Source organism: Homarus americanus, unplaced genomic scaffold, assembly GCF_018991925.1.
Source record: "Homarus americanus isolate GMGI-L3 unplaced genomic scaffold, GMGI_Hamer_2.0 scaffold34921, whole genome shotgun sequence".
Taxonomy (NCBI): domain Eukaryota; kingdom Metazoa; phylum Arthropoda; class Malacostraca; order Decapoda; family Nephropidae; genus Homarus; species Homarus americanus.
The window spans coordinates 21825445-21851930 of NW_024741901.1; the positions used below are offsets into that span (position 1 = coordinate 21825445).

Here is a 26486-nt window from a genome sequence, read left to right on the forward strand (position 1 = left end):
ATTGTGCATGTGAGTGTGGGGTGTTATTGTCCAAAAATGTAGGGTAGTGTACAGTAGAACATTTATTTTGTGGGTTAGTATTGTATTTGTATTATGTGTCTTGAATGTTTTACATAATTTCTAAAGTTATTAATGTACTAAAAGTGTTTTGTTGTGATCAATGTAACTCACTTGCCTTGTTGGCACTTGAGAACATTACATTAATGGACTTTTATTGCAGATGGCTGGGGAGTTTACCGCCATAGCTCCACCACACCGAGGCATTGACCAGTCACAACTACATCAGTCACGATTTGGCTTGGTGTTTCAAGCCTGTATGCTCATGATCACAGTCTGCTTCCTCTTCTCAGATGTTCTGGGAGGATTTTGGAAAAATAGGTATGAAACACTTCTTATATTTCTAAGCAGACTTTTACCATTTTTTGTTTTTGTTATAGAGCTTTTTCATAAGCCCTTCATAGTACAGTGGTACTGTAGCACCCTCTCTTGCCATCTGAGTTATTTGGTTCAAACCCTGCAGTGACATCGGTTCATAAATACTGGTTATTTTAACAAAATTCTGGGGCTAACAGCGAGTGAATCACCATGTACAGTATAATAAAAGACTGTCTCTCTTATTTGCTGTAACTAAAGCATTGGTCTTTTACTATACAGGGTGATTCACTCACTGCTAGCCCCAGAATTTTGTTAAAATAGCCATTATTTATGAACCGATTTCCATACTTTTGAGTGTTTGCCGAAACATGCCCTTTACATTATCAATAGTGCGAGTCATTTTTAAACTTCTATATCCCTTAATTAGGCAACCAGCAAGAGAATTACCCTGTAGTAAAAACCTTAATATCCAAAACATGGGTTCTATAGATTCGTTCCTGTAAATTTAATTTTGAAAAGGGAAATAAGAGAAGGTAAGTTTGAAAAAATTAAAGTTTGATACAGTATACTGTATACACTGTATGTCAAAACTACATTTAATTCAAGATAAAGTATTATGCACCAATAGTTTTGATGATAGTGTGGCTGTAGCTTCAAAATTGTAGGTCTTTAGTTGAACTGTCATTAAGTTAGGATAATTTTTTCCTAATTCCCAATCATTATCCATATACAGTACGAGATATAAGAGGCAGCACATGATTGTTTTTGAAGAAGTGATTGAGTATGTAGTACATCCCTTTCTTGGTCCTGTGCATCGTTTCACTTCCCAAGAAAAATATTCACGAAGATAATAAATTATATACAGTACAGTATTTTGAATTTGGGATCATTCCCTGTTTCTAAGTCTTGGCGGCATCAACAAATATTTCCACACACAGTACTGTACTTGTGTCCATTTGCTGCTCCTACCTCACCAATAAGTGTGATAAGACTAAATTTTAAATTCTTTGAAGTTTGTGCTCTGTTTAAAAGCCCAATATAGTGATATAGAGTGTGAGTTAGATGCAAGGGATACAGTAAAAGATAGAGATTAAGGATAATATGTACAGTCCTTCCAGAAAGTATCGTTAGCTATGGGGTTGATGTAATTTGAGGTTTTCTGAGCAATGTTAATTGACTTGTTTCTGAACAGTTGGTAGCACTACATCCATGACCTTTGAGCATGAATGAGGATATACGTTTTTGAATGGTACATACATTAATATAGCTTAATGGAATAATTGTTATATTGAAGTATCAAATTTGCCATACAAATACAGTATGGCTCCCTCCCCTCAATCATACCCGCATCTCTCGCTGTTGCCCATATGGCGAACCAACCTCCCAACTTATGATGATGCACTGGGGATCATATCCAAGCATTTCATCTAGCGTTTCAAATTGTACTAATGGAAAATCTAACCTTACTTTTGGGGGGGGGGGGACTGTACACCACAATGTTAAGTAGACCATCACATTGGCTGTGATATGAAGTTGTTGAAAAAAAAAAAAAATATTTATAATAAAGTTATCCCATATGATTATGCTTCACTTGGTAACTAAATCTAGCTTGTAAACTATTTTTTTTATAAGATATTTTTCACAAAAGAAGTGTTTTATTTAAGTTGAATGATGTACGTAATTTTTTGGGTGTTTAATGATTGAAATGTAAGAACCTTATATTCATTACCATTATGTAAGAGAGTTATAAGTACCTGTAATGGGGGTTAATCAAAGGTTAATGAGATAATTTTGGTGAAATATTTTGGAAACCCAAATACTGTATTAGTGACATTATTATTTTTAGCTATATGAGTGCTTTGTCTTTGACTGTTTCCATACTAAATGCTGTAATTTATATTCTTTCACAGGGTTCCACTCATGTCTAGAAATGCATACGACATCATCTTTCGTGTGGTGGAGCTCGGGGTGGCTCTTTGGTTCCCCTGTGTCTTGTGGAACTGTATGTCCCCAGAGCAGTTGTGGATCCTCAATCCCAAAAAAATTCTCAAAAAGCTGGATATTGACAGATCACTGGAGCTCGGGCAGCCTATACCCCAGACCAGTAAGGATTTATTATACAATACCATCTTTCATTTTTATTACAACTTTGAATTTTATGTTTAACTTTTAACACTGTAGTCATTTAAATATTAATCAGTTGAGAAATGGTCAAAAATAAAATTACAGTAGTCACACTCAGGAAGTTGTATAATTCAGTAAGTAAAAGTGTGAATATTATATTGTTAATTTATTTATCAGCTTCCTTCTTTTTAGCCTAGTTATTGAAAATCTTGTTGCCCAAGGTCCACATTCTTCTTTTTAAAGAGTATCAGTAAGACTGAAGTTTTATATGCACAGTCCAACACGAGTTGCTTGAATTTTCAACTTGGGTATTAAGTCATTCTGAAAATTGGTTTTTGTCTGGAATTCCAGCTTTGAAGTGCTTTCTTCGTACTGTAAATAGTTACCTTTAAATGATTACCCTTTATTGATATTCGTCACCTGCATTTACATGTAAGTTAAAAAAATGTAATAAAAATTATCTAATAAAGTAGGAAAGAAATTCTTTGTAGTCTTGTTCAGACTGAATATGCTATCTACATAAGTCTTTGAAGAAAAAAATTAACAAATACTGTAAAAGATACTTATTATGAAAAATATGAATTGTTATACAGTAATATCAAAGATAGTGAATACCTGTACTATGTTTACAATAGATATCTACTTCACATACTTCAGTATAGTATAAGCAATTTACCATATAGTAAGTGACCATGAAGACTAATATCTTGACAACACTGTAGGTGAAGCTGATGGGAGTGGAGAGTGTTGGATCTGTTACGACACAGAGCGTATTGATGCAGGACCTCTCATCCAACCGTGTGACTGCCGGGGTGATGTTGGTGCTGTGCATCATCATTGTCTCCGTAAATGGCTCATGGAGGTAAGAATGAACTGTTTATTTATAGCTGTGTGACCCAGTTCTAAATACTGTAGACTAATATTGACTGATTCATTGACTCACTAAGGTAAGCTTTAGCCTAGTCTTTGCTACTATACGTTATACATTAATCTACCTGTTAGCCAGAATCTTCAATCCCTGGAACTTTTCATTACCCAGAAATTTCTTTTGAGCATTCTGAGAAATTCCATGAAAAATCTCACCATTCCAGGCATTTAAACAAATTTCCAAGAGATTGCATCATGTGCAAAGCACGTGGGTGGAAAGGAACAGAGTGCTTGTGAGCAACTGTTGTATGAGATGCCTATGATTGGCTGATGTATCTCGCAGCCTATCTCCTCAAACTCTAGCATCATGACACTCTTACTTCATTGTCTACTGCCATTGTACAAGCTTGTTTGCTTGCTCACTGCTGTTTTCACATATGATCTGTGTTATACATTACTGTACTATACCAGGATACAATCAGCCAAGAATACCGTTAAAGCAGTATTAAGATGTAAAAAAGTGATACTGTACAGTTATGTATGCTGTACTGTGTACAGCCAACAAAAAAAAATTCTGCACCCTTGGTCTGATGGCTTTTGCAATGATCACTAATTGAGGCCATCTTCATTTGGAAAAGTTGGTACTCCCAATTGAGTGATGCATTGTATAACCAATATGATATATTCCATATATCGTGTACTGTATAGTTATTACACAAAAATTAACAGGAATACAGTACAGTACATATAAAACCCATGTTGTTCAGAATTCTTGGTCCGGTGCAGAATTTTTTTTTTTGTTGACTGTGCATTCAGTGAGTGTGTAAGTACAGTACTGAATGCACAGTACTGTACTGTACAGGGCAGAGTGGACAGTGTATGCCTACTGTAGGCTAGTGTGTAGAGGGTATATGTACTGCATACAGTGCATGTACAGTAGCTAAAACAACTATCTGTGCAGGTGGGGGTCGATATGCTCCGAAATTTTACGTGTAACTAGTGACAGCCCTCATATACCAAAATTTATTGTCCATGGTCTCGTATTGTTTCCCACAAAGTATGCACAGATAGTTAGCACCAGTTGCCACAGTAGGTGGTACAAAAAAAAAGGCAGGCCTGCATCACCAGCACAAGAAGACTGCATATGCTGGTGAGTACAGTATATGCAGTGGTACAGTAGGGTCGGGATATATCGCGACTTTATATAACGATTTTTTATATCGCTGCTCCCAAAATTATCGACATTTTCCTATACTGTATATAGCCATATATTTTGTTTTTTCGCAAGGGAAATCGGGCAGGAAATATTTCAAATGTACCGCCATGGCAAACAAATGTGTTATTTGCTCACCAGAGGTGCCACCATGGCTGCTCACCCACACATTCACACTCGCCCGCTCAGTCTTTCTGAGTGGGTGACGAGTAAGCAGCCTACTGCTGCAGATAACGACTTCTAAGGTGAGTGTAAATGGATTGCTAGCGACGTGAAAAGTGAAGTTAAGAGAATGGAAAGCTTAATGGAAAAGATTTTATACTGTAACTAATATTTTTGGTTTGTCTTTTATGATTGTGAGGTTTGCAGTGTGTTGTCTGTTGTTGTTGGGATGGCGCGTCAGCTACCGACTCTGCTCTAGATTCTAATTTCTAAACCGAGTGTAAATGGGTTGCTAGTGACATGAAAAGTGAAGTGAAGAAAATGGAAAAGATTTAATACTATAAGTAATATTTTTGGTCTTCGTTTATGTAGTTGTGGGATTGTCAAGTGAGGGTGGCAGTGTGGCGTCTACCACCAGGTCTGGTGTTCCCAGAATGGTGCAACAGCTGCCGAGTCTGGTGTTCCTTGATATTGACATTGAAATAGCCTGTTGTTCCCAAGTCTAGTGTTCATTGGTGCTTTAGTTAGGAAGAAAATAAACTCATTAAGTTTAATCACTTTTTGGAGCCTCCAGAACCTAACCCTATTTTCCCCATTGATTACATGTAATTATATATCGCTATTACTCTGTACTGTATAGCGAACATCGTTGGACCGTATCTCGCGATATATCCCGATCCTTCTGTATAGTATTTTGTTTACATGTACTGTATACTGTATGTGTATAGTAGTGTTTGCATAAACCAGTGCCACTCTGTGTCTGTTCATCTGCAGTTAAGCCTCCGTAACAATGGTGCTCTCTCTACCAGGTGCATAGTTTAGATGCGGAAACATTTACAAGGGCCCGGAATAGTTCCGTAAATGTGCATTTTTTTCTGGGGATAAGAACAATTGTCTCAAACCCGGAAACACTTTGCACCTATTGTTCCAGTTAATGGGAATAATACTATAGTTCATATTGTTGTCTTAAAATTTTTTTTAGGAAAGATTAAGGGATAAGGGAAAGAAATGTTGGGGGAGAATCTGTAAATATGAATAGCAATACAAAACCATATCCAGGAAGAGGACCTGGGCATGATAGATAATAAAAAAATTTTGTTTGAGGAACATTTGCACAATGAAGCAAACAACATAAATCATTTGATAGACATGATCCAACCAACCTTCCTGTCTTGCTGGGCAAAAAATCTCAGGTGGTAGCCATTGAAACCTGTAGATACTCCAAACTGGATACAGTAATCCCGTGTATTTCTCTGGAATTACGTTCCTGAATTCCCCGCGAAAAGCCAAAACCGCGAATACTCTTTTAGGAATCACTGTACCTGTGGCCACCAAACAGCTCGGGTAGGACATGCATTTAACCACGCCATGCTCTCCACTCACGGCCCAGTGGTCACACTAATCACTGATGCAATGTACCGGCATTTACTAACATTATTTGAAACTAATCATATTGTAGTATAATAATGGAAAAACGAAAACACAGTTATATACAAAAAACATTTATTTACATGTTAATAAAAATTTTTATATTTCGCTGAGGTCGGCAACACCCGCATTGCCAGCCTCTCCCTGCTGTCCCGGCGTCTGCCCGCCCTCACGCAGTCACACCAGCCAGCCAGTCCTTTTCCACCCACATTCCTCCACTTGAAGACTTGTATTCTGAGAAAAGAGACAAATGAAGTGTCAGTCTTCACCACATCTCGAGCCATAGTTCATACCACCTCTGAGCTTGTCCAATAAAAATATTTTTTCCATTAAGGTCATCACTATTCTTGATCTCTTGGTCACTTTAGAGTCTGCTAGTAATATTTGCCTTTGACGAGGCTGGCTTACATCCTGGAGCCATGTGGAATGCACGTGGGAGGACGAACAGAAGAGATAATTACAGTAGCGAATGGTCAAAACTGCAAAAAAAAAAAATACGCGAAAAACACGGGATTACTGTGCCATGGTTGGTAAACTGGTGCACATAATACTGTATAAAGCATGAATACTTAAAACTAGTTGGTAAACCAGTTGTTGGGGAGAGATGGATTGCTGTAAACCTCAAGCTTTTTTAGTAGAATTTGTATTTCATATGTGCTGCTAGTCACATGAACAGTAGGAGGCAGATACAAAATCCTCCCTAATGGCAGTTGTCAGTTTTTTTTTTTTTTTTACAGTATACTGTACTGTTTATCTTCAAGTGTTCTTATATTTGGCTATTGTAAGGAGCGGACTTTTTCTTACTTCATACTTATTCTTCTTTTCTATTCTTCAATACTTATAATCTTATTTCAAATATTTCTTATATTTATTCTCTTCTGTTATTATTCTTCAATATATTTATATTCTTTATATTCTTCTTTCCCTTATACTTATTTATTTATTTTCTTGCTCATATCTATCATTTAGATCAATCTTTTCAGGTGTACATAGTTTAATAATTTCATATTCTATGTCTTTCTCTCTAGAATATCTTGTTCTAGTTATATTCTAAACCATGGATTAGTCTGGGAAACCATGTCATGATTATTATAATAATTATTATACTTACCACAGTAGCCTGCCACCACCCAGACTTTTATTAGAATATAACATATCTTGGTGAACTGTTAGGTAGCGTGTTAGCGAGCTTCTAGGCATGTGAGTTACGAAGTTATTTTCTGAGAACCATTGTGTAAAAGGAAAAGACTGGTGATACTTGTAGTTTACTTATCCAATATTTATTAACATAAGGAGTCAACAAGGTGTTACTTAAGTACATTCAGACCAGACTGGACCACTTAGGTCTTACTTTGCACATAGCAGAATAGATATTAATTTCTTGATTGCAACATTACATACTCATTATATTACTCATTATATTACCTCATTGTCAATACAGATGATTACATAACACACTCGACAAAATCCAAAATTAAGATAGTATCAAACACATACTGTTAGTTCAGAATGAACAACGTGGCACTTTAACTAGCATTCAGTGGTAGTACACCTGGTTGGTGGACTCAACTCCTATAATCAACAGTACCACTGGTAACACCAACATTCATGGGTTCAATACTTAATGTGGGATAACTATATTTCTGCTAGTTAATCCCCAATCATAGATACCAATACTGCTCAATACATATAGCCAAGATCAATGGACCGGACAACAGTCACAAGACTGAGTCCACTGTTCGCGGGAGTTGTTTACACCGACAGCCGAAGCTCGCTCGCAAGGAGCGCACGACATTCCCTGGGTAATCTTGTCCTCGGATTCTTATCTCGCCATATTAAAGACATCCTTCAAGGACCATCTAGCCCATAGGCGGCTACCGAACCTCAGTAGTGGTGCCAACACAGATAGTGCCTGGAGATGCGTTGAGGAAGTCACGAACGTGTTAAAGTGGTCCAACTTCAACTATACATACGTCTGGCAACGATACAGACGACACTTACTTTACTCGAATTACTTGGCACATGATTATTTCACTATGTTAAAACATGAACACTGATTTTCACAAAATTGACTAAGTTAAACTGACTTAACATGGCGGCGGGAAAAGTCGTTCACATACCTAGAGATGCGTTGAGGAAGTCACGAACGTGTGATTTTTCCTTGTGCATCCTTATATACGTGAGCCTGGGGCAGTTCCGGCCCATGCATACATACCAGAAAGGCTAATTTCACCAACAACAGAAATTCTATTCACCTCGGTCGCTGTACACTCAACTATGAACATCAGTGTCATGGGTCAGGCTAATTTTCCACGTCTATCCCTATAATTAATCTAATCAGAGATTGAGTCTGTCAGGAAAAAGTGAAATGGACGTTAAACACGCACTAACAACTCTACTTACAGGAAACCACAAACCACAGCCAAGGAATTCTTCCTGAGAAGAGCCGTTAGGTCTTGGAGATTTTGAGTTTGACAGAATCTTTTCAGGAGATCAGTGACTTTCTAAAATAGACAACTGACACTAACTAAACTACAAACATCCGATTCTCTGATGTTTGGGCATCAAAATAATCTAACTTCAGTAGCACTTGGAACTCATGGCTATCCCCAAGGACGATATAAGGATATGCCACTCATACTGACAAACTTGACACTCACTTACTTAACAAGTTTTACTAACAATAAGGACAGTTGAATCTTTCAACATCACTCACAATGGCTCTGGATGTTCCAACTATAATCAAACATATCTAAGTTGCCTCAACATATGCAATCTCAGTTGCAATTTCAAATTCTGTGTCATTACTAAGGAATAACGAAGTCTCAGGTGCACTCTGTGATTGAGGGAAAACGGAGGACTCGGGCGTCCTGAAGCGATGAAAAAACGGACTCCTCAGACTGGGGATTCAAATAAAGAAATCATAGCTACATGTTTTGTGGGCTGTTGAGCGTAATATGAATCGTCTGATTGTACGTTAACTGACGTGTACGACCTTGGTCATTACACTATCATATTAAGTAAATAAAAGCAGAAATAAAGAAGAATATATGTAAAGAAATATGTAAGGGTTTGCAAGTTATGGTAATACATTTATGTGCCAAGTGTGTCATCATCTTGTAGAAGACTATCTATCCTGAGGTTTTGAGCAAAATTCAACTTTACTGACCAAAAAACATTTTATTCTTTGGAATGGAAATTAACATGTTAATTACTTTAGTCTATCCAGAATAACACAAAAATCCATAAACAAATTAAAGGTGTTGAATAATTAATGTTTTCATAATTAAGTTTTTCTGAGAATTATTAGTACTAGTACACTACTGTAATTCTAATTGATTACAGCTACTCCTCGACTTACGACATACTCGACCTACAACCACCCAGACATACGACCGCCTCAGTCGTACAAAAAATAAAATAAAATTACGTGTTTTTGAGTCCCAACGTTAGTGATTGCGCTGTGTACTGACAAAATTTTCGTTTGTACAGTATAGTCTCGGTTTACACAGTCAATTAAACCCGTGGAGGTCCGCGTAAAACGAGAAACGCGTAAACGAAGTAACAGAACATATGGGATTAATTGAAATTGAGACTGGGCTGACCCCCAGACTACCCTTTTTCCGACACAATACGTACGTTGTAGTAAAAATAACATCTTAATTTTATGATGGTATGCACACACAATTATTATTTAAGAGAAATGTCAATAATAATAGGTTTTTTAACACTTTCATTAGTTGAAGAGATGGCTGGGCACACGGGGATGGGGGTTGGTTCCGAAGCAGAGGGCAGATTATTGGCCCTCACCTATATCACCTGTATCACTATCCACCACAGAGGCTTGCAGGGCCTCTGTCAAACCCCTCAAAGTCCATATCCTCACTATCACTGACTTGGGCTGGCTGTGGCGGGTGAAGAACTCGGTAATGTTTTGTTGACTGGGTGACCTGGCGTGCACCCTTCCCGCGCCACTTCCCGCGTAAATGATGGAATGTACAGCGTAACTAATAATTGCTGGTCTGGCCAGGTGCTGCGTAAATGACCAACCGCGTAAAGGAAATCCGTGTAAATCGAGACTATACAGTCAACCCTCACTTTACGCGGTCCCACATTCCGCGTTTCCACGTTTACGCGGTGCCCTGCCAGAACCCAGGATGCTCACATTCCGTGGTGGGTGTACCCCTTTACACGGGTGAAGTATAATTTTTTTAATTTAGCTCATAAAATTCATACAAATTATCCGGCCAGAATATAATTTACATTGCTGGAATTCTTACAATTTGATGATCATTTTGAATATAAACATCATAGATTTTGCATTAGACATACAAATTTTAGATGTAATGTTTAATCTGAGTAAATGTGTTATCTTTTGTGAAAAATATATGACATTTATATTCAAAATATTCCTGGTCTTACAAGGAATCCAGCAATGTCAATTATATTATCCTAACTTTAGTTTGAGGTATTATTTATTACTATACCTGGTTTCCCCCCCAAAATTTCTCAGAGGGAAGAGCCAGCAGTGTAGTGTGAGAAGAGGGGGAGGGAGTCGTGTCCATTATTTGAATGGACATTAACTTGGCGACTGTATTTCTCTATTTCTCTTAAGTATTAATTGTGTGCATGTACCATCATAAAATTAAGATGTTATTTTTACTACAACATAGTTATGTGTTGTCAAAAAGTGGAGTTTGGGGATCGGCCTGGACTCCATTTCAATTAATCCCATATGTTATGTTATTCACTTTACGCGTTTCTCGCTTTCCGCGGTACCCTCCAGGTTACATTAACCGCGTAAAGTGAGGGTTAACTGTACTGTAATTCCCTTTAAAATGGCTGGTAAGCGTTAAAGTGAGAGTTCTAGAGAGTTCTCGTGGTGCTGAGAAGAAAAAGAGACACCCAGAAATTTATGTGGTCCCTCAGTTAACGAACGGTTCGGTTAACGAATTACCTTTCATAAGAATCTTCAATTCAGTTAACGAAAAAAATTTGATTAACGAAATCCTTACGAACATCACGTTTTGTTGTGAGCATCAGCTGATCAGCTGATGGGCTAGTCTGCCAATTCAGTAATCTGTTCTATGTTTACATTCGTTTCCAGTGGAGTAAATATCAATAAAGTTGTGCTCTTTAATATTTTTGCATTTTTTATATTAAAATTGTTAGTCATTTTAACATTTAATATATTGATAATATATGCAGTACAGGGAACTAGTTGTTTGTGCGCCCATCAGCAGCTTGACTCAGCCACAAGGCGTCAGTTGGGCTTTGAAAACAGCGGGGTGAACATCTATTTTGTTGGTGTCTTGGATATTTTTTAATTTTTCATTGAAATTATTGTTCATTCTGAAATTTAGTTAACATATTGATAATATATAGCGCAGTGCAGTGTTGATTTAAAGAAAATAATCTTGAATTACACCCCGTGAACTTAAAATTTTATTGGTGAAATGACGGCATCAAGCATGGGTCCCCTGAAAGGTGATTTCTCCTCCATCCCCACTTCCTTCTCTTCTCCATTCTCCTCCACCCCCACTTCTAATTCCCATCATCATCATCAACAGGAATCTTTTACATACACACCTCAAAGTAAGTGTACTTTCCTGCATTTTTTTTTTTATTATTATACTTTTTGTGTACTTTTCGGTGAACTGGAACCAATTACCCAACATCCCATTGAAACAATGGATTCGGTTAATGAACAACCTCCTGGAACGAATTGTGTTCGTTAACCGAGGGACCACTGTATAGCCACTCTTGTTGTGTGTCATGGGAGCTATTTTATGTGAATTACGTACTGTATTGGCAAAGTGGTTAATGCGTTTTAGTAGGCTGTGTCAGCATTTTTTTTTTAATTTGCATATGTATGATTTATTTATTTTTATTTATTTTTTTTTTTTCAGTGTGCTGAAAACTCCTCAGAAAATTTGTCATGTAAGGTATGTGGGGCAGTGTACCAGTTGGAGAAGGGCCAGGCATGGTGGATTGGCCAAGGTTTCACGGCACGGCACTGGCTGCAGACTGCCTCCTTGGTGACAGTCATGTGTGGCACCATAGCTGGTACTTGGGCGGTTGTACAGATGTACGAAGATGCTTATATTCGATCACTGGCTGCTGGGGCAACACTTTTGATCATCTATGTTTGTTTAAGGTTAGAAAACCCAGTCCTTGTACAAAGGAAATATGTGTTTTCACTATTTCTCACTTATCATTACACAAATTTTTCTTGGCCTTAAAACAATTATTTTACTGTCACAATTACTTATAAATGTAGGTAAGCCTGGAAAGCATGTGTTTGTGCCCACATTGGTCATAACATGACAAGCCATCCAACTAAAAACAAATGAAAATGGGAAAAGGATGGCATTACATACAGTACTTCATAATACCACAGTGTATCATAGTGAACTACATAAATTGTAAAAAAAACTTATCATTTGAAGAGGCAGCTGCTCAATGGTCTTTGCAAGTATTTTTGTTCAACATTTTGATAACAAATGTCTTAATGATTATTATGATACAGTACCTCCAAACACCAGTTGACACTCATAAACTTTCCATAAAAGTTATTAATGACTGTGATTTATTTCGTTCACATTCCTTTGAGGCTTTTAGTAACTGACTGGGTCCTGAACATTATCTAGTTATCTTATCCTAATACCTTTTGACAAACTGGATAATCTTTAATATGATTGATGCTTATGTAGAAGAAATTTAATTTGGTGTTGATAAAAGTAGTTACCAGTTTCTTCCATTCTGACCAATCAGGAAAAATGTCTTATCCACAATAAACCACTGGCACTATAACTCACCAGATTAATGAGATAAATCATACCCACTCACTGGCCAATGACCCAAGTTGCTTCATCCAAATTTCAACAGCTCAAAACACTGCTTGCATCATCCAAAATTGAGTTTGGACTTTTTTGGTTTAATAAGGCTATAGAATGAACAAGATAACTGTATATGAAGATTTTATGGCCTTGCATGGTTCAAGGGTTTGTAGATGTGTCCGAGACGAGCCAACCTGTGTCATTGGTCCATGATAAGGTTAATTTATCAGGACCTGAGGAATACACTACAGGTACTGTATTTCATAACTTAAAGAAGTATTGGAACATGCTGCATAAAGATCTTGTGCATTTCATAGTTAATTTTCTCTCCATTCATCAAAACTCACATTACTTGAATGTTAGTTTAAAAAACAAAAAAATTTCCAAGCTTACATATAAATCTCCTTTAATTCTTAGCATTTTTACTTTCATAAAACTACAATTTGACATCATACATAACCTGAATTGCAATAACATGATAAACACTTCAGAATTTAGAGTATTTATCACAATGAGCAGAAGCACTCTGATAGAAGGGTACAACTTAGACTTTTCACCTTGAGGGGCTGGTTTGTAATTCTACACTTAAATATAGTTGTTAACATGGTGTTTTGTTGTGCTTACAGTTGGATAGTGTGACTGTACTGATACAGTATTAATTTTCATACCCCTGAGGAATAAAGAATAATTCTGTATTGTATTCATTATTCTCTTACAACTATATCTTTCACAGCACTTTTGTGAATTACCCCAGTATGTAATTATAGCGCTATTTTCAGTGGGTTCATGCTTGCTTGTAAGATATCTAATGCAGATCTAATTGTACAGGTTCTTGGGTTTTAATACCTTCAGTGCATACCAACGGGCAAGATATTCAGCTGTTAAAATCCTGGGGCGTCATTTTGCCCAACGTGACCATGGCAACACTTCAGGGGAATCAGCAATTCCAGGAGCAACAGCTAATGTTGCCACCATCAGTTCTGAAGTATCTGTTGATATGAATGCTACTGGTGTTCCCAAGATGCCACAGGCTGCCATCTAAACTTGTTCCCTGGCGAGTGGTGGTGACAGAAAGATTCCATTACGGTAAATAGTGAATAGTTTGTTGATAGTGTGAGTGAGAAACTGTGCTTTAGACACTTTGAAGGAATTATGAACTGCCTTCGATAAATAAGTGAATGCTGGCATTCTCTAATGATCCAAAGAGTAATATCAATTATATAGTGAATAGTCATCTCATAAAATAGAATATAGACAATGGTGAAGCTACTCCAGTGAAGAGAGAATTATACATAATAGTGATAGAAGTCCTTAATTTTAAGGCTTGTTTATTGTCACCTCACTAGGGAGGTTGACACTGGTGTGAAACAAGGGATGCCGATGTGATTTATGGTAGACACAATAGGACTGTACCAACTGAAACTTTGACTCGGTAATGAGAGTTGAGATGAAGTATTTGTAATCATTTCAGTGAATAATCCTCATCACCTGGACTTCGATTTAATTACTGTGAGTGCTGTGCATGAGAATTTTTGTATTATGAATTGAAAATTTTAGGGATTATTTCTTCTGTAAGGGTTATTTAGTTTTAATTATGATTTGGGGATTAGGGTGTCTTAAATAAAATAAACGATGAATGGAACCTGCATCATTTAATATATATAATATACGTACATGTAGTAGGAAACTTTGGGTGAAGTTTCATGATACCTGTACTTGGATATTTTTCCAGTTGTCTCTCTGACATAAAGTCCTTAATTTGTATTCACAAATAAGCTGTGTTGGAGAAGACACGGGACAAATGTGTGTACTTGTATGTGCACACACACACTTGAATTAGTTAGCCGCAAGAAGAACTATAGGTTGAAGCTCCCATATCCAGCCACTCCCACAAAAGTCATTGTTTTTAGAAACTCCTTTACCTGGCAAACCACCTAAAGAATGGTGCGGTCAGATGATAACACGAACGAAAATTCTACTACCCTGTGATCCTCACATCGAGTGGCAGTATATATCGTAGTTTCACCGGTTTGCTGCTAATGTTTTAGTGGCCTGCCAATCAGTTCATTTGTTTGAATTGACAGCTGAGGGTGGTGGTGGTATGCTTATTTAAGTGTCATCATTTTATTCTACCCTTATTGGTAATTACAATACATGTATACTGTACCATTTTTCTCCATCTAAAACACTTATAGGAAATTATATACTACAATGTGTTTATGTACAGATATACAGAGTATCGGTAACCTGTTACATGTACTGTACAGGTACATAAGAAATATGATATAATAAATAATGGTAATTTCCTTTATCTGGTTTGGAGTTGGTCCCAAAGTTGCCAGCAATGGGATCTTCAACCTCTATAAAATGCATTCTTATATCATAGAACCCAAATTAGATAGTTTGGATTCTTTGCACTTCTATGAAATTATGATTTATAAGTTACTGTATTCAGAAGTACTTTACATTTCAGATCCAGATTTTACATCCGAGTAAGAACTGGAATCTCATCTTTTTCATTTGAGCTTTTACTCAGCTTTTTTATTCATTGGTAGAATGACATATAAAGAAGATACAGGTCTCATGCAATCTTCACTATATTTAGATCACCCTACACCTGTATGTATTTATGGAGATTACCTTAACACTAAAGCTCAAATAGTTGCTGATGAATCTGCAAATTGATATAGCTATGATGTAAGTTCTCCAACTGTCTATTTATCTTTAGCAAGTGAGCCTCAATTTTTTGTATTTTTAGTTAGGCTGTGTGAACTGCCCAGTACCAGCTTTCGAACAGGAAAAGGCATTTGTATACTGCATATACAGTATACTCTATGCACGCCCACACGTACACATTGCAAATTTGTATTTTGCTCTTTTCATTTATCACAGTTTAATTTTAATGACCAACATATATGATAATCACAATGTTATTCATTTTTTGCAGTGCTAGTGTAAGGAAAAATTCAAACCACACATGTGAATTACTTCCAGCTGAGCAAAAATCTTTTATGCATTCTTATATTTTTTACATGCTTATTGTATTAATATAATTAGTGCGGTAAAAAAACAGTTTAGATGGTGGTGGTGACGACTAGTTGTTGCAGGATGGTGGTGGGCAGTCGGTTGACAAGAGACACACAACTCTCAATTGCAGATTATACTGTATTCTATTATATATATATATATATATATATATATATATATATATATATATATATATATATATATATATATATATATATATATATATATATATATATATATATATATATATATATATATATATATATATATTTTATTATTGGTTTATAAGTGCTTCATTATGATAAATCATCTCAAGTACAGTACAGTACTCCCCAAATTCCCAGACAGGACTGCGTCAACCCTTCATACTGTACAGTACATTGTTTTTATGGGAAAATTAGTTTTGCAATTACAATTTTGCAAATCACAAGGGTTTTCAGAAATGGAACCCTTGTGGTGTGTGTGTGTATATATATATATATATATATATATATATATATATATATATATATATATATATATATATATATATATATATATATATATATATATATATATATATATATATATATATAAAGGAAAGAGCTCTCAAGATCAAAATGGAAATGTCAAGAAGTGGGAGAGTTTGAAAAATTTAATATAGAGAATTAATGAGTGAAGGGAATATTCAAGGTTAAGTCTAAGCATAGTGTAAAACTACATCACAAACATCTGCTTAGAGCTTGAATGTGAGAAGCAAAATATGTTAAGAGCCTCCTGACTCTCAAATTGTTTTTTAACTAAATTCTTTTGTTATAAGCAGAACAACAACAAAAGCAGTTAGCAAGTGAGTGAACAGTGCCAGTACAGGTACTTATGTCTCCTACCCTTATGGAGACATGTAACATTTAGCTGTCCCTTGTCCGTCCGTCACAGTTTTTGTCAGCAGTACATCTCGAGATATGTTTATCACAAACAGATTCAGTTTTATGAGTCAGTGTACTGATATCAGCTTAAACCTTATTCTATTTTAAGTGCTGTTCATCAAAAGTCTAGGAAGGTCAAAGGTTAATTCCTTGTCGATAAGATGTCTCTGAAACCATTCAACCATCATAATAAAGTTTTATTGGCTGGTGTATATTTTTTAAATGTGATGAAGACCAATTTAAAGGTCAATCGTCCATCACATTTATCCCAGCAAGATTGCATAAGAAATATTGATTCCAGCCAGAACAAATTTGGTATGTAGATGCTCTAATATCAACTTAATTAAGGTACCTATTGAAAAAAGTCCCAAAAGACTACGATAAATCACAATACAGAAAATATTGAAAGTTAAGGTTAAATCATGTGTTAATTTAATTTTTTGGGTAGTTGTTGGGGATGCTGTCAGATGTAGCTGATAGTTATTCCTGATCCTCCACCTCGTAGTCAAATGGTAAGATATTTGTCTGTACATACAGTAATTGCATTCTTAAAGATTTATTTACGATAAGTCCTTTGGTGTTTGAAAATAAAAGAAATTATATATTTATAAAGTGCTGTATACAAACATTTGATCCAGAAGTTTACTAATTTTTATAGTAGAATTAGATAAATATGTAAAATAAAATTATTTTGAAATTCATAATATGGGAGCTTTTTTTTTTTTTTTTTTACTTAATTGTCGAGTCTGATAACAAAGAAATTGTAACGAGTATAGTGGCTCACTTGTTACAGATTAAAAGAGGTAAAAGGATGATTTTAACTCATTAAAGATTCATTCCTTAATGTGTACAGTGTTTTTAACATTCTTTCACCTTCTTACTGTTAATCTGTGACAAAACAAATTATACCTTTAAGTGTTATCTGTTATAAATGGTTAGTTTTATTTGAGTTTGTATTTATCATTCAGTATCTGCAGGTGAATATAAACATAGCTAATGTCCATTGAATATTAACAACATAATGTCTATAACTGTTCATAAATCTAGGTATGTATATGAAAAGGAAATAAGGATGACATATCCACCTATGACTGCCATCATCAGTCAGGTTGTGAAAATTGCTTTAATTTAATGTTTTATATCCCTGAGAACTAGTTGTTTTACGTATATGACCACTGAGCATAAATTACTGTGCTGGTAAAGGGAGAAGTATATACTGTATAAGGGAACCATTTGTAAGGTTTGTTGATGGTTGATGTACATGAAGTGACCAGGGGTAGTTCTGTGATAGTGACAGGGGGTAGTTAACCTAGATGGAATAGTACCAAATGAATAATGTCTTTTAAGCTATTATATTTTGTAGGAAATTTGTGAGATTTCTTGAGATGTCTCTTTACATTACTTATAATGATCTGCTGGTGTGCAGGGTGTTCCAAGTTGACATCCTCCATGTTAATTTGCTTTGGCACATCCATAAAAGAAATCTGAGACACTGTTAAGGACTTCCTTTGTTGACTAGCTGTGTATTTTATAGCAAGTAGCTTAGGGCAGTATACATACAGACCTATCTGTTATTAATACCTTTTAAGAATTCATTCCTGGCTCTTGGGATTATTTCTTAGTTTTTTCAGGGAACTAAACTTAAATAGTCTTTCTGAACAGGCTAAGATTCTCATCCCTTGCCATTACACTGTATATAATATACATAAATTGTTAAATATTTTCTTTTCTTTGGTCTTATACATTTGATGTAACAAATGTACAGTATTTAGCAATCGAGAATCACATCATACGTGATTTAATCAGTGTCATTAGGGAGATGAACTTTTCTTTATTATAATCTTTTTACAGTAACACTAATTACAGAATGTAATTATGGTTGCAATGTGAATGAATGGATGATCTTAATATGTTAATCCATTGGATTTTCTCAAGTTAATGTTGATGGTTAATATATGAATAGAGATAGATAAGTAATAAGATGATTAAACTATCCAGCATTTGAACATACAAGAATAAGCTGAGATTCATCACAACTACAGTACTGTAATGTGTTTGGTTGATGGCAACTTTTTCTCTTATCTCTGAGTATCTTACAATATTGACAGTTATGCCATACAAATATTATTTAAAGCCATTAGGTTATATTTTCTAGTTACAGTGTATGTAAGTTTGATGAGATTAATGAATACATAAAACATGTTGCTATATTGTATGTAATGATAACCTAGTACTGTATAGTATATTTTATACGCATTCCTTTGCTTTCACCCTTTGTCTCATCTCGTGTGATATTCAAAAAATGCAATTAAGAAATGTCAAGTGTAAAGGGAGATTACTATTTATTAAACACTGCAAAAACACTAAAGAACCACACTGTTGGGACAATTTGAGGGGATTATATCGAACGATTTACATTTTTACAGTACAGTACTGTATTTGCATAAGGAACAAATTATTCTGTCAGACCAGTCGAGCAGTTTACGAGTTTCAGTTTCATCAGTGATCCCTTTACCTTAGTGGAAAATTATAATATGCTTTTGCCAACGTTGGGAGCATTACATGTTTGCCTTTTCTGTTTGTCCATCCATCTGTTCTTGTGTCTGTCTAGCCGAAGTTTTTCTCCTTAGACGGAGCATATGTTTGACAAATATTTTCAAGTTACACAGGTTGGACCTCGCTTATCTGGGAAGCTTGAGACCAAACCAGTTATGTGACACTAAAATAAGTAGATTAGCAAAAAGGCAAAGAGAAAATTGTACATTATAAGCCTACTGATAGCTGGAAACTAACGACAGCCAGATTCAAACACCGTCCCGAACCATTGAAGCTGCCAGACTATCGGGTCCCAGATTAGCTGGGTCCAATCTGTATCATAGAGTTGGGATAGTAAATTTGACCACTTGGAGACCATCTCTAAACTTACACCTGTATGTTCTTCAATTGTACTGATACTTTGTAGCAGTTGCAGTTTTAGAAAACAATAATTCTTTCAACTTCAGTTAATTTTTCATAACAAAGGTGTTTTGTATTTTATTTAATGGAGGAAATTTTTTCAAGATTGATAACAGTATTACAATTTTCCATTACTACATTTTTGTGTGTTTAAATGTTCATGTATGTATGTGTGTGTGGATGAATGTAAAGGTGTGCATATTGTCATTGCAATATTACATTGTAAATAGTGTTATAATTTTTTTTTTGTACAGTACATGTATTAAAGAAAAAGGATGATTTCAATCATACATGGTACTTATATTACAAACATGTAAGAAGTTGGGCTTTATTTTAATAATCTTCAAAACACTCCTGATGTACCTACAGCTGAGTTGGACATGCTTCATCATTGTAGTTTTGCTGCACATCTTTCTGGGAGAAAGGTAGCCATACTAATCAGTATATTAGAATTTTTCTCTTAGAAGGGCAATAGCTCATGATGCAATGAGACAAATAATTTTTAAACAATAATAAAAGAATAACTGCCAGACAAGTTTGTTTGTATTGATTATACTTTTATAGCCATGTAGGCTATGCTGTAGATAGTTCAGGTATATCTTTTTTTGTAACATTTTGCGCATATATATATATATATATATATATATATATATATATATATATATATATATATATATATATATATATATATATATATATATATATATATATATATATAATATATATATATATATATATATATATATATATATATATATATATATATATATATATATTAATATATATATATATATATATATTATATATATTAATATTACAGCATATATATATATATATATATATATATATATATATATATATATATATATATATATATATATATATATATATATATATATATATATATATATATATATATATATACTATATCATATATATATATATATATATATATATATATATATATATATATATATATATATATATATATATATATATATATATATATATATATATATATATATATATATATATATATATATATATATATATATATATATATATATATATATATATATATATGCAACCTCTGCATTTATGCAAAACTCTATTTTCTGTAGTTAAAATAATCTCCAGTGTTCGTCAGAGAGAATGGACACTATCCCAAGATGCCAGATCATCAGTAGTATCAGGAAAATTAGGTGTACTATGTGAAGAGGTGTACAGTACTGTATTTCCCAGCACATCAGACACTGCCTAAAATGCCACAACTTCATTAATGCATTCAAATCTTACTCTGCCTTGTATTATAAATTACCTTAGATTAATAATCCCCCTATGGTTTTTCTTCCCTAAGGAACAAATATTATTGAAATTAATATTGTGTCCATTTTACTCAGGGTTTATGTGGTTTAGTTGTAAAAACTTGCAAACTATAAGACAATGGCAACATGTAAGCTTTGTTTATATCTATCGATAGCATCGATTTTGTACTTGCTCAAACATTTGCAATGACTGACTACAGCATTAAAATGCCAAGCTTAAAAATACTGTATAAACAGTACATTTATATGTACTGTATACAGTTCATTTAAAGAAAAAATCTTTTTTTCTAGATTACCAATAAATGTTCATAATTACCAATACTGTACTTTATAAAACAAAACAGTGTTTCATAATCTGGGTGCATAGCTGAGCCACAGTTTATTTCTGTACTGTATATTATTTCTTAAGTTACAAAGCAAGTTAAATGAAGCCTGGGACTTGGTCACAATTTTTGTGGGGACATATATTCTTTGACTTTTCCATTTTTTATTCACGGTTTCTGTGCTGGTTCATATTTATTTACTAAAGTGGTTAATGTTTTAAAGCAAATTCTATTGAAATATGAATGACAAATGAATAGAGGGAATTAAATGAGGTAGGTTAGGGAAAGGTACTTTGAAAAGGTATGTTTTATTTCCGTAGACTTTATGTACGATTAACCGACCTTTCTGATTATCCGTCGGTCCCTTCCCCCGTAGGTGGTCGGTTAATCGAGGTTTTACTGTAATTGGAAGTTAGGTGAGTGACATCCTTGCAGCAATGCTTCATACAGGAGCAAGAGTGTGTGTGACACGCTCTGCTGCTGGGTGAGTCAGACTACATACAGCTTCTTGGCTTGTCATCTATAGAAAAAATTAAAGTAAGCATGAAATGGAATAGTATTGTTAATGTTTATAAAATATCAGCGGACTTAAGCAATGCATCCTGATGTTCGTGTAAAAATAAAAATTGCTTTACGGTATTCTTGGGGTAAGAAATATTTTTACTCTAGATGTTTTTTGTTAAGACAGCTGGTTAACCTGGGTAACTGTCCCTAAACATTATGATCTTAGTTTTAGGTAGGGTCCTCATCCTCCTCGGGTTACCCTCCGGTATGTAAGATGCAGAGACTTATGGAAATTTTTGGGGGTATATTTGGCAAGTACTGGACTTAGGGCCCACATATGGCATTGATTGTCACTGTTCTCTGCCCAGCCAACATCAAGGCTACCTGCACTTGGCCAATATACAGTACACCCTTTAAATACATAAAATTTTCTAGGTACTGATGATAATCTTGTATCTTAAGATAATATTGTTCATTCTCTTCTACAGACTGGATATAATTGTAATCACATAAAACAGATTTTTATATACCAGTACATGTTGTGGTCATCACTAATATCAGCAACACATATAAACAGCACATTCTGTGTACAGTACAGTACTGTACTAGTGATATTTGGGTAAGGGATTCATAAACTTTATTTAATCTTTGAACATGCATTGCCAGTATATTCTTCCACAATATGTACCAAATACTGTATAATAAAATTATGAATGATTCAATAAAATGACATCTCGGCATACTGTTTCACTGTCTATTTAGTTCTTGAAGATAGATGAAGTTGGATCCTTATTGGTTGTCAAACTAGAGCAAGTTGGAAAAAGAGATCCTCACTAAGACTGAAGAAAAGTGGCTGATAGAATAGAGGGAGTAGCTAAGAGAGCTATGCTATGGTTGTGGCAGGGCCACAAGGTGACAGAAAAATTTAGGTTCTGAACAGGTCTTGCAGCAGCTAGGGACTGCAGAAATGTTGAAAAGGTTACAACTAGTACATCAACTGATATGGGAGAGAAGGAATATCGGGATCAGTTCAAGTGCAAGAACAATATGTGTAATCGTGTTTGGAGTTCCTGAGTCAGTCGTTGAAAGTAGGTAAACACGAAGTGGGTAGGACAGAAGCAGGAAAATATGCCCTACTCTCACTGTCTCTCAGGATAACAGTACAGAAAAAAAAAGTGGGAATTTACCCGCCAGACTAAAAACTTAGCAAGGTAAGCAGCATTTTGGGACATACTCTTAAGTCCAGATTGCATGATAGTGCAGAGGGAACCATACAAAGAACTTTTGATGTGCTTGAATCAGAAGGGGGAGGATGAAATAAAAAAACAGGAATGAACATGGGTGGTTACATGAGCATGGAGGGGAGCCGGAGTTACTACTAAGAGCAGAGACGTTACCGACAACAAATTTTTGCTTGAATGTCATGTACACTTATACTGACATGTTCCTTGATAAGAGAGAGGAGTTTGAAACGATCTCCAAACTGTGGCCCACTAAATGAAAGGAACTTAAAGCCTTAATAGACAATGCGGCGATGCTCAACCCTAGCCACCTCATGGGGGACTTTAACTATGGGGACATTGACTGGAGAAACGAGTTCACCCCAAATGACTTGAATAACCCTGCTACTCTCCTTGTAGAAACTCTGAGAGATAATTTTCTGTTCCAACATGTTAGACGCCCGACACATTACAGAGGGGAGCAAACACCCAAACCCCTAGACCTCATCATAACAAACGAGGAGGGTATGGTGGCCAAACTGGAACACCTTGCCCCAGTTGGCACCAGCCTCCATATAGTGTTGTCATTCGTAGATGTTCCATCGGGGCATCTGTGATAATACTCTTAAGTACTTTACATATTATGCTGGTCAGGCTCACCGGTCTATAGTTGTTCGTGGAGTGACTATCGCCCTTCTTGAAGATAGGACTCACATAAGCCACTTTCCATTCACTGGGGACCATTTGTTCATCCAGGCATTTACAAAACAGAATCTTCAGGGGCTCTGCAAGCTCGTTGCACAGCTCTCTTAGCACTCTAGGATGCACCATGTCAGGTCCGGGACTCTTATGGACCTTTAGCCTGGACAGTTTATTTCTAATACCGTCTTCTGTGAACACAATGTGGGTCAGTGCTGTGTCGAACCGTCTGTCCTCAAACGCAGGAAGGTTAGTTGCATCCTCTCTTGTGAACACTGAGGAAAAGAAGCTGTTCAAAGCCTCAGCTTTATCCTGGTCAGAATCTGCGTAACTACCATCTTCAAGCCTCAGGTCTGATACTCCTACTCGCGTTTTCAATTTCGACTTTGCATAGCGGTAAAACGCCTTTGGGTTTGACTTGACCTCGCGTGCAACCAGCCTCTGGAACTCCTTTTCAGCCCTCCTACACTCTATCTTTGCTCGGTTTCTGGCTCTTGCATACATCCTCCTGTCTTGCTCATCGTTTGACCCAACCCACGTCTTGAATTTCTGGGTTTTCTTCTTAATTTTGTCGACCGCCGCATGGTTCATGTGTAGGGATCCCCTCGTATTCCTAGAAGCACTGGGTTTGGTCTTGGGTATATATTTATTGATCAAATGGGTCATTTTACTAGTTATGATATTCAGTGTAGTGTCTGCGTTCTTGTACCTTAATAAGTCAGGCCAGTTGATACCCCTCATCTCTTCCCTCATCCCATTGTAATTTCCCTTGTAATATTTGCACCTTGGCCTGGCCTTATCTTGAACTAGGTAACAGTTAAATCTGAATGACTACACTGTATGGTGACTGGTGCCAACTGGGGCAAGGTGTTCCAGTTTGGCCACCATACCCTCCTCGTTTGTTATGATGAGGTCAAGTGGCTTGGGTGTTTGCTCCCCTCTGTAATGTGTCGGGTCTCTCACATGTTGGAACAGAAAATTATCTCTCAGAGTTTCTACAAAAAGAGTAGCAGGATTATTCAAGTCATTCGGGGTGGACTCGTTTCTCCAGTCGATGTCGCCATAGTTAAAGTCCCCCATGATAAGGAGGTGGCTGGGGTTGAGCATCGCCGCATTGTTTATTAAGGTTCTTAAGTTCCTTTGATTTAGTGGGCCACAGTTTGGGGATCTGTAGATACACCCGACGATAAGTAAGTCCCCTCCCTTTAATTTAATTTTACACCACTTGGACTCTTCAAAAACATCCTCTCCCTGTACCCTCGCCTGGCTGGCTCTAAGGTCTTGCCTAGCGTAGATAACCACACCCCTCCTGCAGGATTCTTGAGTTAGGTTCGTAAATGAGTCATATCCAGCAATACTGAACTCACATTCCTCTGGGTCGATTCTCCTGTTCTTGTACAACAGTTCTACAACTCCTACAATATCTGGTTGGTGTACTCTTAGTAGTGTTTCAAACTCCTCTCTCTTATCAAGGAACGTGTCAGTATTAGTGTACATGACATTCAAGCCAGAATTTGTTCTCGGTACTACTACATTTTCGCCCCCCAGGCCACGATGTAGGTCAGTGACCTGTCACCTGTGCCCAGGTGGGCTTGTCAACTGTGGCATGCAACCCTGCCAACCTCCAGCCTCCCGCTTCGCCCGGAGGGAAAGGGGAGTATTGTAGTGGATTCCTCCCCTACAAGCGCCGTTTGTCGCTGAGTAGCTGAACCTTCTTGAATTCCCCAGCCTACGCCTCCAGCGCCGCCTGACGGAGTGGGGGTCAACTATCAACCCACGCCTACCCCCGCCTTATAAGACCTCACACCGCTGTGACCACCCTCTTTCTACCCACGGCCACCAGCAAGCAACACCTCCTCCTCCGCTCCAGCCTGGTGGCTCCCGCTCCCGCTGGCGACCTTGGCGTCCCTCAAGCTGCGTGCCCTCCTCTGGGTACCCTCACCAACCAGCTCTCTCTACTCAATGTGTGTAACCATGATGCCTACCCAGCAACAAGCTGCATTGTACATCCCATACAATATGTATACAGAGAGCACATTGTGAGTTTCCTTTCGCTCTTTTATGGGCTTTACAACTACTGTCTCTACACCGCAGGTTAGACACCCTAGAGCAGCTCTGCTACTCTAAGTAGACAGCCGCTCCTCTTCCTGCCCCAAGCACCACGTCCTACCGACCCTAACACACATGTCCTGCCTCAGACGCCGCCCCCGGCCCAGCAGTACCCCCTGCCGCTCCTACTGACGCGGCCCCTGATCCTGACGCGGACCCACACACCCCTCTTTTCTCCCTCAGGTACCCCCTGCGACTGTCCTGCACCCTGCTGCTATCATGCACCCTGCTGCTGTCATGGACCCTGTTCCTGATGCAGTCCCTGCTCCTGACCCAGACCCACACACCCCAGCAGGCGCATCTGAGGACTCTGTACCTGCCGCGAGGGAAGCACAACATTCATTGCCTCCACAACCCTCCTTCTCCCTCTTTTTTCCCACAGATTTCGTGTATCTAGACAGAGCTGTCCCC

The 26486-nt window shown here is 36.7% G+C and overlaps 1 protein-coding gene across 3 annotated transcripts in view; it reads left to right on the forward strand.

Annotated features, from left to right (window-relative positions):
* Positions 1 to 20427, forward strand: part of LOC121876061 — a 67269-nt gene extending 46842 nt beyond the window's left edge. For all 3 annotated transcript variants that reach the window (XM_042380954.1, XM_042380952.1, XM_042380953.1), the window contains 5 exons: positions 221 to 378; positions 2286 to 2479; positions 3222 to 3361; positions 12079 to 12326; positions 13837 to 20427. In XM_042380954.1, the coding sequence (XP_042236888.1) occupies positions 221 to 378; positions 2286 to 2479; positions 3222 to 3361; positions 12079 to 12326; positions 13837 to 14050 (954 nt within the window). In that variant the 3' untranslated portion in view covers positions 14051 to 20427. The remainder of the gene's footprint in view (positions 1 to 220; positions 379 to 2285; positions 2480 to 3221; positions 3362 to 12078; positions 12327 to 13836) is intronic.
* Positions 20428 to 26486: the final 6059 nt, after the last annotated feature.